This window comes from Cryptomeria japonica, chromosome 10 (assembly GCF_030272615.1).
Source record: "Cryptomeria japonica chromosome 10, Sugi_1.0, whole genome shotgun sequence".
Classification (NCBI taxonomy): Eukaryota; Viridiplantae; Streptophyta; class Pinopsida; order Cupressales; family Cupressaceae; genus Cryptomeria; species Cryptomeria japonica.
The window spans coordinates 611975683-611992389 of NC_081414.1; the positions used below are offsets into that span (position 1 = coordinate 611975683).

The 16707-nt window shown below is 36.7% G+C and overlaps 1 protein-coding gene across 2 annotated transcripts in view; it reads left to right on the forward strand.

Annotated features, from left to right (window-relative positions):
* LOC131064826 (DNA-directed RNA polymerases II and V subunit 8A) overlaps positions 1-16707 on the forward strand; it is an 81005-nt gene that overhangs the window by 13903 nt on the left and 50395 nt on the right. For both annotated transcript variants that reach the window (XM_057999113.1, XM_057999114.1), the window contains exon 4: positions 12580-12706. In XM_057999113.1, coding sequence (XP_057855096.1) covers positions 12634-12706 — 73 coding nt within the window. In that variant the 5' untranslated portion in view covers positions 12580-12633. The remainder of the gene's footprint in view (positions 1-12579; positions 12707-16707) is intronic.

Below are 16707 nucleotides of genomic sequence, written 5' to 3' on the forward strand. Positions count from 1 at the left end.
CAATTAGGTAACTAGACAAAATAGGCGTTCGATTTAGATTGACTTGATGTTATTGAACCTTAAGCAAGATTATTGTAATTTCATTCTTTATCCGATAAAAAAAACAAAACTTGGTACTAGTGGAGACTCAGGACTCTCCCACACAAACCCTGATAAAACCCTTGAATGAAAACTTAAGTCCGATCTCCCTCAGCATTCATTTGATGTGAAAAGAGGGTTCAGTGAAATACATAAGACAATTACAGAGCTCTTCCCTCTGTTACGCACCCTAATTCTTCAAGTAAGTTCAATTTTAAAGTGGATTATTCTCACGAATGCTCCACGTATTGGTCATTTTGGATACCTGTATTGATTTGTAATTCTATCGTAACATCAAACTTGATAGTTACAATTTAAGTTGAAATTTTGTTAGTGCCCACATATGGGTTTCATTTTAAAAAGTCTTTTAATACCATAAATTTTGGCTCTGATCATTGTGATATGCTCCCTAGTGTCTGTTTCAGCAATAAACCCTAATGTATGGCTTACCTATGTTTCAGCAAGCACTCCGAAAAATATGTGCTTCATCCTAAATTTTCATTTCCTAAAAAGAATTGGGTTAACTGGGATTTTCATTTTTTAAACTTTAAACTGTTGCTTCGATTTTTTTTTCAGACTGCTAAACTCTCAGGGAAAGCATTGGTAGAGCCCCAGGATGAAATTTCAGTGAATGTGAAGCACCAAGTTTAGCAAGTGCTTCAAGATTATCTTTACTATACAAGGGATTTTAACTTCACTGATGCCAGAGATATTACCTTAAATGTCCCATGTTTTATGCACAAGTTGTTATCCAGTGCACGTCAATAGAAGAACTTAACCCGAGCCCTTAAGAAACATCTGTTTTATAATGCAATTAATGAGTTTGAGCCCTTCTTTGAAAGCATTGTTATAAAACCCTGTGATATTCATAGCTTGTTGCCTCCGCATCAATTGTTTATGAAGGAAAACCAAGCTTGCTTGTAACCGTGTCAACTTTGAGCAACGTTGGATTTTCAAGGCAGGAACTTGGGAAACTTCACAAAGAGAACCTAAATATATTCAGTTTTTCTTCAAAAGAACTACAAAATAAACTACAACTCTATGAGAATCTTGGAGTCAGTAAGGCTTCTGTTGTGAGAACTGAGAATCATAATCTGTTGTTCGCCAGTTCTTAATGATGATCTATGTAGAAACTTCATGGTAGTTACTATTGGTTTGAGTGGTTTCCAACTGGAGAAAAGCAGAATTTTCTGTTTGATGGAAATAAATCTGCATAATAGGGGTACTATCTTAGAAAGCTTGATACTTCTAGTGGACATTGGTTGCTCTTGGGATGATATATCAGATGGACATTGGTTGCTCTTGGGATGATATATCAGATAAGTATCATTTCATACCAAGAGTGACCTCCTTAACAACGGTTTAGAACAATCTCTATGCTTTATAATATAATTTATATCAAGTTGAGGAATATAGAAGGAAAATCAAAATATTTGCGACGTTTTCTTTATGTGTCCCAAATTTCTGAATCCTTAACTAGTCAAATCTATGGAGATTGGTGTTACAAATGCTGGATTACATCAAGAGGCAAGAGAGGAAATTGATTTTTGTAGGGGCAAATTGATTAAGCTTCTTCAATGCATAGTTGGAAATTGGAATGATTTTTGAAAAGCAAAAAATTTCTGCATTCATCAAAAAACATCTCAAGAACGTGAAGCCAATCTATCGTGCAAAGATGATTGGGTAAACTTTCAGTTTATGTTATTGGATGAAGTGGATGTAGTTAATAAAGCCAGTCTAGAAAATCCATAAAATACTCAGTTTATGCTATTGGATGGAGTAGATGTGGTTAATAAAGTGTTGGATATTTTGGAGTAGAAGGATGATAATAAATTTTGGAGGATTACTCAAAGTAATAGGGAACAATGCTTGGCTTTTTGGATTTGATTTGGAATGAGATGCTCATCAAGCTGCTGATTATTCATTAGATCTTCATCATTTGTTTGGTTGAGCTACTTGGTTTCTTGGTTGAGCTACCTGGCTGTGTGTTTGAGCTACTTGGTTGTCTGGTTGAGCTATGTGGCTGTGTGTTTGAGCTAATTGGTTGTCAACTTGAGCTGGCTGCTTGTCCAAGTCACTTACCTGCTTGTCCTTTTCAGAGTGACACATCATCCATTAAGTTTTTAAAATGAATTTCAAATATCATTTAATGGATGTAATATAAGGTGGGATGAACCGATGAACCATGTGTATTTCATATGCTAAATATATATTGTGTGGTGTGTAGCATATGAAAAAGTGGGGTGCTATATTTATACTACAAGCATGACATAGTTAATAGAAAACAAATTAGTGAACCGGAAATACGTGTGAGAGGTTCATAATTGCTAAACTGCGTTAGATTTTTACCCAACTTGGAATAAGAACGCAACGAGATCATTAATAAGGAAATCTCAATGCATGTATAGTGGATGCATAGCACTTAATATATGCCTTCCACCTATTCATGAAATGTTTGTCGCTGGTCAGGCTTTAACGCACGAAGCATATGGATAGTGTGCATGGAGCAGTTAATAAGCAAGAATGTGTTGAATGAATATTATTAATTGATGCGATACCAAGATGTGAGTCTAATGCTTTATACAAGTCACCCAAGTGTTTTTAAAAAAGAGTGTTGCTGAATATCGTGTGTGTGTGTTAAGTTATAACTGTGTAGTGCAGAATACATACAGGGCGTGCAACATACAAAAAGATATAGAGGTTTGCAAGTAGCAGAACTGAGTAGAGAAACGTGAAATCCTAAAGGGATGAAAAAGTTAAGTGAGCTTATCATGGTATGAGCGTTGAAGGTATCAAGCATCCGTCTTAAGACTTTCAGTTCTGGTTTATGATATATGGTATGAGTTAAAAATCAGAGTGGAGTACACGTTGAGAGGGGTGAATGATGAAGTCAAATATATGTTCTTTCATAGTGCTGAAGATAACTTGTTAAGGATTGCTGTCTGCAGTTGAGATATGTGTATGGCTTTAGTTTTGTAATTGAAGTTCTGAGTGTATGATTTAAAATTCTTTTCAAATTTTCTGTGCTTTTTGAGTAAGTGAAAACTGAAGTTGGTGCTTCAAGGAGGATTGGTGGTCACTTACGTAAATCTGGGTTGGTGCCCATTTGGCTAATGAAAGATTTTTATCTGTTGTGGTTTTTTACCTGAAAGGGTTTTCCACGTGAAACCTTGTGTTCTTGTGTTTATGTTTACTCCTTGTAGTTCATTCTATGTGGTTTCATGTTTAAAAAATTAAAATACCAATTCACCCCCCTCCCGCCACCCCTCCCTGCCCCAAATATTTTCTTTGTGCATTTCATAAAACCAGTTCAAATTTTTTTTCTAAGGATAGTGATTGAAGGAGGAGATTGAGCTATTAGAAAGAGAGGCCTAGTTGTTGACAGCTTTCAACAGAAACAATTTGCATCTGTTCAAGAACTATAAATTTGTGAAAACTTAGAGAGCCTTATTTTAATGCATAAGCTGAATATATTCTTGAAAGTAGGCTTAGCCAAAAACTTTGAAAAGATGAATAAATTATTTATAAGGATGGTATATACATCCAGTAAGTTGCACAAGCAATCGAATTAATTGTTGGGACTTGGATTGCCCTTTTGTGGTCTTTATAAAATACTCTGGGCGCAACCTGTTAATTTTAACTAAAGTTTGTATTCACTTCAAAATAAAGTTGATTTTCCTCGCAGTTCTATAAGCAACCCACTCCGGGTCCTTGAATTATATCCAATGTACTTGACTCAGAGTCTTGAGCATATAGTCATACCCAGATACAAACTTTATCAATGTTTAAGGGAAAATAATGTTCTTAAGTTGGAGCTTAGTGTCTCTTCCATAATTAGGCCATCAGAGAAAAGATTTTAGAAAAAATATGTAAGGCTTCACCCTGAAGGGAGGAACTATTTCTGGTAATGCATGCTCGCATATGAACATGCTTCATCTGCCCAAGAAAATATTCAATTTATTTTATTGGATGGAGTATATGTAGTTGATAAAGCCAGTCCAGAAAATTTTCAAAGCTTAATGATGGAAAGATGAGATTTAGCTAATAGAAAGATAGACCTGGTTGTTGACAGATTTCAATCAAAGCATTCTGCATCTGTTCAAGAATTACAAATTTGTGAAAATTTAGATTGGCTTATTTTAATGTACAAGCTGAATATTTTCTTGAAAGTAACCTTAGTTAATAACTTTGAAAAGATGACTAAAGTTTCCAAAAGGATTGAACGCAAATTTGATAAATTGCAGGAGTGATTCAATTGTTTTCTGGAACTTGGATTTCTGTTTTGTGCTCTGTGTAAGATACAATGGTTGCACCCTAATATATTCAGCCAAAGTTTGTATTCACTTCAAAAGAAAGTTAATTTTCTTCATAGGGCTGTAAGCGACCCATTCCAAGTCCTTGAATTATTTCCATTGTACTTGACTTATAGTCTTGAGCATAGAATCATGCCTAGATGTGAACTTTGTTAGTGGCTGAGGACAAATAATGTTCGTAAGTTGGAGCTTGGTATCGGTTCCATCATTGAGCCATCAAAGAAAATCTTTGAGAAAAATATGTAAAGCTTCACCCTAAAGGGTGGAACTTTTTAAGGCAATGGAAGCTTACATACGAGCATACTTCATCTACTCAAGAAACACAAAGGTCTAAAAATTGATGAAGATTGATTCAAGGCATGAGCTGAACATTCCCTTGAAAGTAGGCTTAACAAAAAACTCTGAACCGATGATTAAAGTTGTTGGGATTCCTTGTACAGGAAGTGAGTTGTAAACTATGGGATTTTAAGTTTTCTTTTTATATAAACCCTGTCAACGTTAGATCTGGGGGAATCAGCTGAGCAGGTTAATCATCTTTCAGATGAATAGTAGTTTTGATTATAACTGAATTGTGGAATTTGTTAGTTCCTCGTATTATAGTTGTTCACGGCCATTTCTTTTACTTTTTTGTTTAAATGTAATAATGCTTGTGTTTTTGGCCTCTATGTTTTTTAGGGTTTTTATCTATTAGTGTTATAGATTAGTTGGATGAGGACGATAATCCTAGATCATATATGTATGTATGTATGTATGTATGTATGTATATATGTATGTATGTATGTATGTATGTATGTATGTGTAGATATACATGTATGTGTATATATACATATGTATGTATGTATGCATGTACACACACACGCATAATATACACACACACATACATATATATATGTTATATGTACATGGGTATGTATGTATGCATGTACACACACGTATGTATATCTATATATATGTTATATGTACGTATGTATGTATATATGTATGTGTATATATACATACATACATGTATTTATGTATATATACACATACATATATGTATACATTTATGCATGTATGTATGTATATATGTATACATGTATAACTATATATGTATGTATGTATGCATGCATGTATATATGTATGCATGCATGTATACATGTATGCATGTATGCATGTATGTATATATACACATACTATGTATGCATGTGTATATATACATATTTATGTATATATATATATATATGTATGTATGTATGTAGATATACATGTATATGTACATATGTATTTAGATACATACATGTATATGTGTATATATATGTGTGTGTGTGTATCTACATACATACATATGCATATATCTACATATACATATATGTTTAACTCTCTCTCTCTATATATATATCTACACACACATGTATATGGTTATACATATACATATAGTTACACACACACACAGATATATATATATATATATATATATATATATATAGTTACACACACACATATACCTTTTCCAGCGATCTGTTCTATATATATACTTTTTCCAGCAATCCGTTCTTATGGTGCAAAAAAAGTTTGCTATCTTTTTAATTCACTTTATTGATTTATTCTTGTCCATTTATTGTTTTTTAAGGTTTTGACGAAAGAGGATAGAATTTCATATACCTTTTTCTGAATCATATTGAGGAATCAACATGCATCATCAGCTGAGGGTTGCCATTTTGACACTTAGACCTGACTGAGTATTAGATTTCTTGTTTTGATGTTCTTTGCATTTTTGTATTTTGTTATATAGGGTCTTTGATGACATTTTTTGATCCCATGTTTGTTTTCTTTTTTGTTTTAATAAAAATATATCTATATTTTATAATTATATGTTTTTAATTTGTTAGTTTTGAAACTTATTTCTTGTTTGAAATACTGTTCTTTGGCTTTGTTGGATTTTCAAACAGGAGTTTAAACTTATACGATTGTCTACGGAATGGGAGTTTTAACTTCTATGATTATTTACTGTAGTTATAATCTAAGATACCGGTTCTTGGCAAAATGGGCTGGGTCCGGATCCTGGTTCTTGCTGGTCCTGGTTCTCCCCGGGTTCTCCCTGGGTTCCTCCCGAGTCCTGCCGAGGTGGCTGGGTTCTCTGTGGGTCCTGCCACAAAGGACGCACAGAGAACCCAGCCACCTTGGCAGGACCCAGGAGAACCAAGGCCCCTGGGTTCCCAAAAGCAGGGCCCACAAGTCATAAAAACACAAAAAACAATTAAAAAAACACCTTTTAAAATATTTTTTTAACATCTACACCCTAATTTCGCCCCTTATGATGCATGAAATGCATCAAAACATATATATAATTTTGATATATATATATATATATACGGACATACCCGTACCCAAGATTTTTTTTTGGTCGAATCCGCGAATCTGTACCCGAATCGGTAACTTAGGTTATGATTTATGTTAATGGTCTACTTTGCTTAAAGTGTCTAATTTTTAGTAAAATTGTCCAATAAATAATTACAAGGTAAAATTTGAAAAATAAATTGAATGAATGATTCAATAATCGGATGATTACATTGAACGATATACACACGTATGTATAGAGGTTACAAGACAATGTTCTATAATTAGAACATAACGTTAAAGTAAAAGATTAAAGAGCTAAAAGCTAAATTAAGCTTAAAAGCTAATTAATTAAAAAGAAAAAGCTAAATGCTAAATAAAGCTTAAAAGCTAATTAACTAAAAAGCTAAATGACCATTAAACAAGGAACTAAATATAGGTGACTAAAATATAATTAAATATTCTAATACCCTCCCTTAATGGTCATGCTATCTATCACACCAAGCTGCCCTCTAAATTTGAGAAACTTTGCCGGGCTCAAGGACTTGGTGAGGATATCTGCAGTCTGATCTTCTGTAGGAATGTACTGCAGTATCACTGATCCATCTTCAACATGGTGGCAGATGAAATGACAATGAAGCTCCACATGCTTTGTTCGCTCATGGAAGATTGGATTTTTGGCTAATTTTAGAACCCCTTGATTATCACAAAACAAGGGAGTAGGTTCTGGTTGAGACATTTGCATGTCTGCAAGCATCCTACGTAGCCAAATTGCCTCACATGCTGCCTTAACAGTTCCTCGATACTCTGCTTCGGTCGAGGAAAGAGCTATTGCCTGTTGCTTCTTGCTGGTCCATGTGACTGCACCTGTATCCAAGCTGAAAACATACCCAGAAGTTGACTTTCTGTCATCAACACAACCTGCCCAATCTTAGTCTGTAAAACCAACCAGCCTAGGATCTTTGCTTCTGCTGTATAGAATGCCAAAATCAGGAGTGCCCTTCACATATCTAAGCACACGCTTCGCTGCAACCCAATGTTCAACTTTTGGGGCCGACATGAAGCGATAAATATAGCTCACAACATGATTGATGTCAGGTCTAGTGGCGGTGAGATAGATGAGGCTGCCCACTAGTTGCCTGAATAAAGACTCATCCACTACAGGTGAATCTGATTTGGCTGATAATTTGAGCCCTATCTCCATAGGTGTAGATGCAAGTTTACAATCTTGCATTCGAAACTTATCTAGTAGGCTCTTGGCATACTTTGACTGAGAAATGAATATGTGGCTATCAGTCTGCCAAACCTCTACACCGAGACAATAATGGAGAAGTCCCAAATTTGTCATATCAAAATGCTGACACAAATTCTGTTTGACCTACATGATCAAATGTGCTGCATTGCCAGTAATGATGAGATCATCAACATAGACTACTAGAAATAGAATATCATCACTAGTATGTTTGACATACAAATTAGGATCTGAAGGATTCCTCTGAAAGCCTTGATCAATCAAGTACTTATCAATTTTGATGTACCATGCACGAGGAGCCTGTTTGAGGCCATAGAGTGCTTTGACTAGTCTACATACTTGGTGTTCCTTACCGGCAACCTTGAAACCTGGAGGCTACGTCATGTAGACTTCTTCCTGCAAATCACCATTGAGAAAGGCACTCTTGACGTCCATTTGATGGACTTTCCATCCAAATTGAGCTAAGAGAGCGAGGACAAGCCTAATGGTACTCATCTTGGCTGTGGGAGCAAATGTCTCCTCATAGTCGATGCCCTCCTTCTGTGAAAACCCTTTTGCCACTAACCGAGCCTTGTACTTATCAAGACTTCCATTAGCGTTATACTTGACTTTAAACACCCATTTGCAGCCAATGGGCTTCTTTCCTGGAGGAAGATCAGACAATACCCAAGTGTTGTTTCTCAGAAGACTATGTTGCTCCGTTGCCATAGCCTTTTCCCATTCAGGTACACCTTTAGCCTCTGTATATGTTTGAGGCTCATAAATATTGTGAATGTTGGCCATAAGAGCAAAATTAACTGTGTGTTGTTGGCTCTTACCTCTAACGGATCTACCCTCAATGAGCTCATCATCATGAAGATCACCAAAGGTCTTGGCCCACTACTTAGGCTGAAGAGTAGAAGTACCCACATCTGCTATAGGATGAAGAGTGCCTGGAATATCTGGAGCAAGCTCCTCTGGATGTGGATCGAGAAAATCTTGAGGAAAGTCAGGGGGTGCAATGTCATGCCTGGGAGACCCCATAACTTCAGAGTCAACTAAATCCCTCCCATCAAGTGGAGCTAAGGGAAGACGAACACCCATACGTACAGCCTTTGGAGGGTGATCCTCAGTGCTCAAATCAGGAGAGGAAGGCTGAAAAGGCCCTCTTTCTTCATCAAATACTACATCTCGACTGAATATGAGGTGATTAGTGTCTATATCAACCAGCCGATATGCCTTGTGGTTGTCACTGTAGCCGATGAACATCAATTTCTGACTCTTTGGATCCAGTTTGGTGCGCGTGGCATCTGGAATCCAAACATAAGCTGTAGAGCCAAAAACTTTCAAATGACTGATTTTGGGCTTCCTACCAGACCAAGCTTCCTTTGGAGTCATCTTCTTAACGGCCTTTGTGGGAGACCGGTTCAAAAGGTAGACTGCAGTGAAGACCGCTTCCGCCCAAAAGCGTTTTGGAACATTTCTATGCTCCAACATAGACCGAGCCATCTCAGTGACTGTACGGTTCCTGCGCTCAACAACACCGTTCTGCTGTGGGGTGTAAGATGTGGTAAGCTGATGCTTAATGCCATGTGATGCACAAAAGTTGGTGAACTTTGTAGAACAAAATTCCCCTCCATTGTTGGACCGAAGAGTGACTATCTGACAGCTAGACTCTTTTTCCACTAAGGCCTTAAACGTTTGAAACATGGTGAACACCTTTGATTTCTGCTTAAGAAAATAAGCCCACATGCGTCTGCTAAAATCATCAACAAATAATAGAAAATACCTGCATCCAGTGACTGATGGAGTGTTCATGGGACCACAGATGTCTGCATGAACGAGTTGCAAGACCTTGGATGCTCTCCAAGCGTCTCCATCTGAAAACGGAGTCCTATGCTGCTTTCCAGCTTGACATGCTCCACAAACTCCATGATTCTAAGTTCGAATCTCAGGTAATCCTATGACTAGATCCTCTCGAACCAACTGAGAGAGATAGTGGACATTGAGATGCCCATATCGCTGATGCCAAAGAGTGCTGATGGAAGTACTCCTAGCTGCCATGGCGAGCTCCTGAGAACCAGTAGAATCAACAAGTCTATAAAGACCATGATCCTCAATACCAACTGCAACTGTAGTGCGAGTCTCCCTGTCAACAATGCTGCTGTCAACAATGTTGCACTTGTGCAACCCGAAGACGACATCCAACTGTGGTGAATGTTGCATAATTTGACTGACTGACAGTAGATTGAGCTTCATGCCAGGTACAAAGTATACATTGAGGAATATTAAATCCCTCCCACCAAATGAAATCGGAACGTTGCCCTTGCTGACAACAGTATACTCTTCACCTCCACCAAAGATCACTGAATCCGTGAAAGGCATGTACTCTGTAAACCAATCCTGACGATGTGTGAAATGTCGAGAGGCGCCAGAGTCAATGTACCACGCTGATGATTGAACATATCAGAGGAGGTTTGGGCCATGAACGCATAAAAGGCAAATTCCTTCTGATCAGGATGCGTGGCAGAATTGGCTTTCTGCTTGGACCCTCCCTATTTGGATTGCTGGGATGCTATCAATTTCCGGCAATCTTTCACCAAATGGCCATATATATGACAGTAGGAACACTGTAAGCTCTTCTTTTTGGAAGATTGCTGAGGTTGACCTTGACCTTGTCCTTTCTGTTGGAAGGACGGAGCTTTACCCTTGTACTTATGCGAAGCTGAGGTTGTGAAAGCCTGTTCAGTGGATGAACTAGCGCTGCTTCCATCGATCCTGTTGGAGCAGCTTGTTGCAAAGATCAGGAAACTTCAAATCAACACTAGTAGAGGAGATATTGAGCGTATCAATGAAATGCTCGTAGGATCTGAGAAGGCTTTTCAGCGTGATCACTACCATATCCTCTTCCACCATGGTTCGGCCTATAGCTTCTAACTGATCACGGATGTCTTTGATCTTCGTAAGATGTGCCTGGATAGATGACTTCTCATCCATCATGATAGAAAACAACATATTCTTTAGAAAGAAAGCTCGGCTCTTGTCGGACGTTTCATGAAGATCCTTCAAAAGATCCCATATCTCTTTTGCTGTTTTACCTGAAGGCACCTGTGGGAGTTGATCATCTGTGACGGAGAGTTTGATAAGCATAACAGCCTCTCGATTCTTCACATCATGTTTGTCTGGATCATCACCTGTTGTTGTAGGACGAGATTCCTTGCCCAAAACAAGTTGATCAAGGCAACGATACTCAAAGATGGTAAGCATACGCTGTTTCCAGGTATTGTAGTTGCGGCCGTTGAACTTCTGACTGTGTTCCAACATGATGTTGGTTAATGATGCTAGCACAAAAATTGAGGTTGATCGAGGTCAACTAAGTGAAAGCAAGAGACAGAAGAATCTGATTTATAAAAAAAATCAGAATACAAACAGCTGCTAAAAAAAACTGAAACCCTATAGGAGAATTCTGGCACGAATTCCAAGGCACGAATTTCGAGGTTTGGAAGAAACCCAAAAATTAAAATTGTCTGCACACTTAAAACAGCATAAATGGTGCCAAAAAAAAACAGCAAAAATCCCAACGTCCACAGAAATAGCAGAAATTGTGAAAGGCGAATTTGCTGGCACAAAAATCGAGGCATGGAAAACGAAGCACCCAGAAAAATCTGAGACCAATCCAGAAAAGCTCTCGAAAAACCCACCAAGAATCTGAAAACATAATGCAAATCCGACGGCTCAAAAATTGAGGCACGGAAAACAATGCACCCAGAAAAATTGATGACGACCCAGTTGAGCTCTCGAAAAACCCACCAAGAAGCTGCAACCAAAATAAAATTTCGACTTGAATAGAAGGGTCAAAACCCTAGTCGAAAATTGCAGAAACCCTAGGAAAATTTTCAACCTGCAAAAAAACTGCCCAGGAAGAGAAAAAAAAAAACAGTTTTAAAAAAAATCTCTTCAATAAAAACTTAGAAAAATTTTAATAACAAAAATTTTCAAAATTTTTAATTTCCATGCTTTGATATCATGAAAAATAAATTGAATGAATGATTCAATAATCGGATGATTACATTGAACGATATATACACGTATATATAGAGGTTACAAGACAATGTTCTATAATTAGAACATAACGTTAAAGTAAAAGATTAAAGAGCTAAAAGCTAAATTAAGCTTAAAAAGAAAAAGCTAAATGCTAAATAAAGCTTAAAGCTAATTAACTAAAAAGCTAAATGGCCATTAAACAAGGAACTAAATATAGGTGACTAAAATATAATTAAATATTCTAATAAAATTGTCCATCGATATTTCAAATTTTGATACCAGTACACAAGTTTTCTCTTCTTTGGGCTTTTAAACATGTTTGACAACTACGGTTTTTCCTTGGGGTTTGTGTGGTGTGGTTCAATTGTGCCAAAATAGTGAAATCTGGAGTGGGGCAATAGCATTCTGCCGAATTACATCAATTTGGTACTTGTATAATTACTTGACTCAGTTAACATTGTTTACTTGCAGGAATAATACCTGGATCAACATTTGTAGGAGGATTGCCTGGAATTTTGTTCAAGATGGTTGAGCTTTTTTTTGAGGATATCTTTTCATTAAACATTACTTGACTCAGTTAACATTGTTTACTTGCAGGAATAATACCTACATAAAACATTTGTATAAGGATTGACTGGAATTTTGTTCAAGATGGTTGAGCTTTTATTTGAGGATATCTTTACTATAACGAGGATTGACCCAGATGGCAAAAAATTTGACAAAGGTATCCATATATCCCTTTTGTTTTTTAAAGTGAATCAAATATAAATTTTCTTTTCTTTTTCATTGAAGATGGGCTTTCCTTCAGGTCAATGGTGTTCACTATAGGTTGACCTGCAATATCTTTAAAATATGAGATTTCTTGGCATCATATAGTTTAAGACATTCTTCTTGTTCTTTGATCATAGTTGCTATAAAATTAGGTTTGAGGGTGCACTCATGTTCATTTAAATTAGAATATATTATAGTTGTAGTGTTATCTATTTACTTCGTTGTGCTATTTCATAATGATCTGTATTGGGGTCCTAATTCTATGCTATTTTGTTGACTATGTCCTTGAATAGTATTGGGTGAGGTTAAGGGCTGCCTTTCATTGGGGTAAGCTTGGCCATATTGTATGATTTTCAAACTTGCTTTTGGTCAGATGCAGCTTATAATTTTTATACTACAATTTCCCAACATGTGTTGCTTATTACAAGTAATTTGCAACTCAATTCCATGGACAAGGGAAAGTTAAATTATAAACTATTTTAGTTCTTTTATTTCTATGATATTGATTAATGGGGTTTGACTAGGAATCACTCAAGATTATCCATTTACTTCTTTGTGCTACTTCAAAATGATCTGTCCTGGGGTCCTAATTCTATGCTATTTTGTTGACTATGTCCTTGAATAGTATTGGGTGAGGTTAAGGGCTGCCTTTCGTTGGGGTAAGCTTGGGCTATATTGTAAGATTTTTAAACATGGTTTTGGTCAGATGCACGTCGTAGTTTTTATACTACAATTTCCCAACACGTGTTGCCTATTACAAGTAATTTACAACTCAATTCCTTTGACAAGGGAAAGTTAAATGATAATTATTCTAGTTATTTTATTTCTATTATATTGATTAAGGGGGTTTGACTAGGACTCACTCAAGATTATACATTCTAGAGCATTTCAACCATACTGGAATATTCATTTGTTAATGCCTTAGCTTTTTTCAAAATTTGAGACTTATTTAAATACTAATGTCCCTAGTGTACAAAAATTGGGACAATAGATTTATATATGTTAGGCATGGCTTTAAACACAGAACGTTGGCATATGCCCTAAAAATGGATTTGTTTTTTTTTGTCTTGTGCCCTTTTAAACCCTAAACCCCAAACATTTTGAATATATTTTTCTGTGGTTTTCTATGTTTTTTTTTTGAGTTTTCTTCCATTTGGTTTATTTTTGTTGCCTTGGCCCTACTAAAAACCTTTTGCAAAAGGTTGGAGATTTGTATTAAGAAAATGAGTTGCCAAATACATAGGAAAAGCTGCTCAATGAGCAACATGGACATTGATTTTACAACTATCCCATGGATTAAGGGGGAGATGTAACACTACTGTAGATAATCTTAGGTGTTGTCAAACCTAGTAGAATAATATTTTATATTTTATATTTCCTAGATATGCTAGAAGTGAAAAAATTATTAATAGGATGAACTGAATAGTCATTTCATATTGATAAATATATACATTGTATCTCGTTTTTGATGGAAGAGGAAACACTCCCTCTCAGACACTCAAACACAAAACACAAATACTAAAATAAAGACCCTCTATTTTAAACTCAACACCAGATTGCAACAATGAAATATAATTTATCTCAGATTTACACAAATATTATTACAAATATGGCCTTCAATGGCCTCTCTCACCCTCAATACTACTCTTGAGTTGTTGCTTCCTCAATTGAGGTTCTCTTTGCAACTTATGCTTCACAGCCACACGCAGGCTTCCAGTTTACACCTCACACATGGGAGTCTCTTATTCAATCTCTAACACAACCCATTTCCTTTCTACGTAGCTCCCACACCACCTATTCATCTTGGCCCATGCCTTTTATATCTACTGTAATTCGGTGCCTTTCATTGAATCTGATTCCCATGCTTGTTTCACTTCACCTTCAATGCCCTTTTATTGCTCCATGAAGCTGGACGTTTTTTAAACACTTGGCAAATACATTTGTTTGACAGTTTCTAAAGCCTTTTCAACTTATCCATTCTTTACATTTCCTGCAATTATAATGTTTCTTTGAGGAATTTTGTTAAGCAGTTCATATGCCATGTAGATGCTTTCACATTTTGCATTCATGCTCTTTCATTCCAAAGTGCCCACTTTGGCATTGTCGGGGAGGTATTTGGCTCTACACCACCAATTGCATACCTAGCAACCAATGTAGTTGTTGACGTGTATTTTGTACACTATCAAACACAGAATAAAATACCCAAGGGTACCTTATCCTCTCTTGAGTAAAGCCTCCGAATGCTGAAGATGTCGCGAAAAGGATCAATCGGTATGACTTCAAGGTTCTTGTATGTAGGGTCTCTACGTGTGGATAAGCTCTCTGTGGTATGATGTGATTTGCTGGAATCACAAGGGGACTTACACTTGATGACTGAACTTCTGATTTGCTTTGAATATTGCTGGAACACAGGATTTTACTGCCTTAGATTTGAAAAAAAGGAAAAAAGACGAGGGCGAGGAAAGGATCTAATCCTAACACTAAGAATGTAAGAGCAATGAATGATCTTTGATGAATTTCTAACTAAGTCTTGTTTTGACATCCCAGGACCATCTCCACAAGGTTAGTGCGATCTTCGAAGGAAAGCTTTATGATGTTCAAATCATCACTGCAGGCATAGACACCATCAGGTTGATGCATATCAATGAAGAAGCGACAATTGAAGTTAAGCTTAAGCTGAATGATTCCAGTTGACTAAACAAGGCAAGTCTGCAATCAACAAACTGCTAGTAGTATGGATATACGAATTTCACCATCAATCAAGCACATTTCTTCCACTCGTCTAATAACATGAAATCAAATATGAGAAGTATAGAGACCATGCAAATTGTCGAATCGACCCATAAATTTCACCATTTCTTCAATGAAGTTTTAGAAGTCTCTTACAACAACATCTTGGCAACAATCTTTGCCTTCTCTCTCTACTCTACTCTAATTGCTATTCTATCAACTGCTAATCACCTTCTAACTACTCTCTATTTACTAACTCCTTTCTATATATCTTTACAAATGAAATGCCAGGGCTTATATAGTGCCCTCAATACAATTCGATGGTTTAGATCAATTCGAGATCAATGGCCAAGATTTGACAATGAAAACCCTAATTAGGGTTTGTTACAACCATTACATAACATTTAATGCTTGACCAATGAAATAATTGTATTGCTTGGACACATGTCCTCTCTAGAAAATTCCACCAATAGATAGCTGGGGTAGGTACATAGAAGTTTGTGCCACCTCCCATGAGTTAGGTACATTGAATCTGGACATTGTTGAGGTGGACTACACTGACTGGAGAAGTGATGACTAGGATGCCACCTCATTTGTCACTTGGTTGATACTCAATTTGGTGTTGCTGAGAAGCTAACTTTAATTAACTCTTCTGGAACTATCTGCTTCTTCAACGAACCCTTGCTCTGATTTATTCTGTCTTTGATGTGCAGGATGATGATGTGCCTCGCCTTGTAATGTTGGATTGGAAGAGGTCGCCCTTATCCTGACTTGATCTTCTTGGAGGAGACCGTCCTTGATCTGGCTTGATTTTCCAACTCCAGGATCTCCATTTGATGCCTCCCCTTTGATTGCTTAAGTACAAAACCTTGAAAAATGAAGGAAGAAGACCGGATTTTGTTGGGCAAGATTTATAGCCATCCCTTGGATGAAGTACGCCTCCTTTAGCCTTCAAAAAATCTGGAAATTATCCTCCAATCTAGCAAGAAATTCACCTCTCCAATAGCCTTCAAGATGAATTTCGCCCCTTCAATTAGTCTTCACACTTAGTAGAAATTCGCTCCACTCCAGCTAGATTTCGCACCTTCAATTAGCTCTCCAAATTCGCACTTGAAGCAATGAGTGAATGATTTGGATAATGAAAAAACACACCTCCAATATATAGAGCGCTCACCCCTCTTCCCTCCAAGGCCGACTTGCCAACAAAAGGCTAAGAAAATAAAT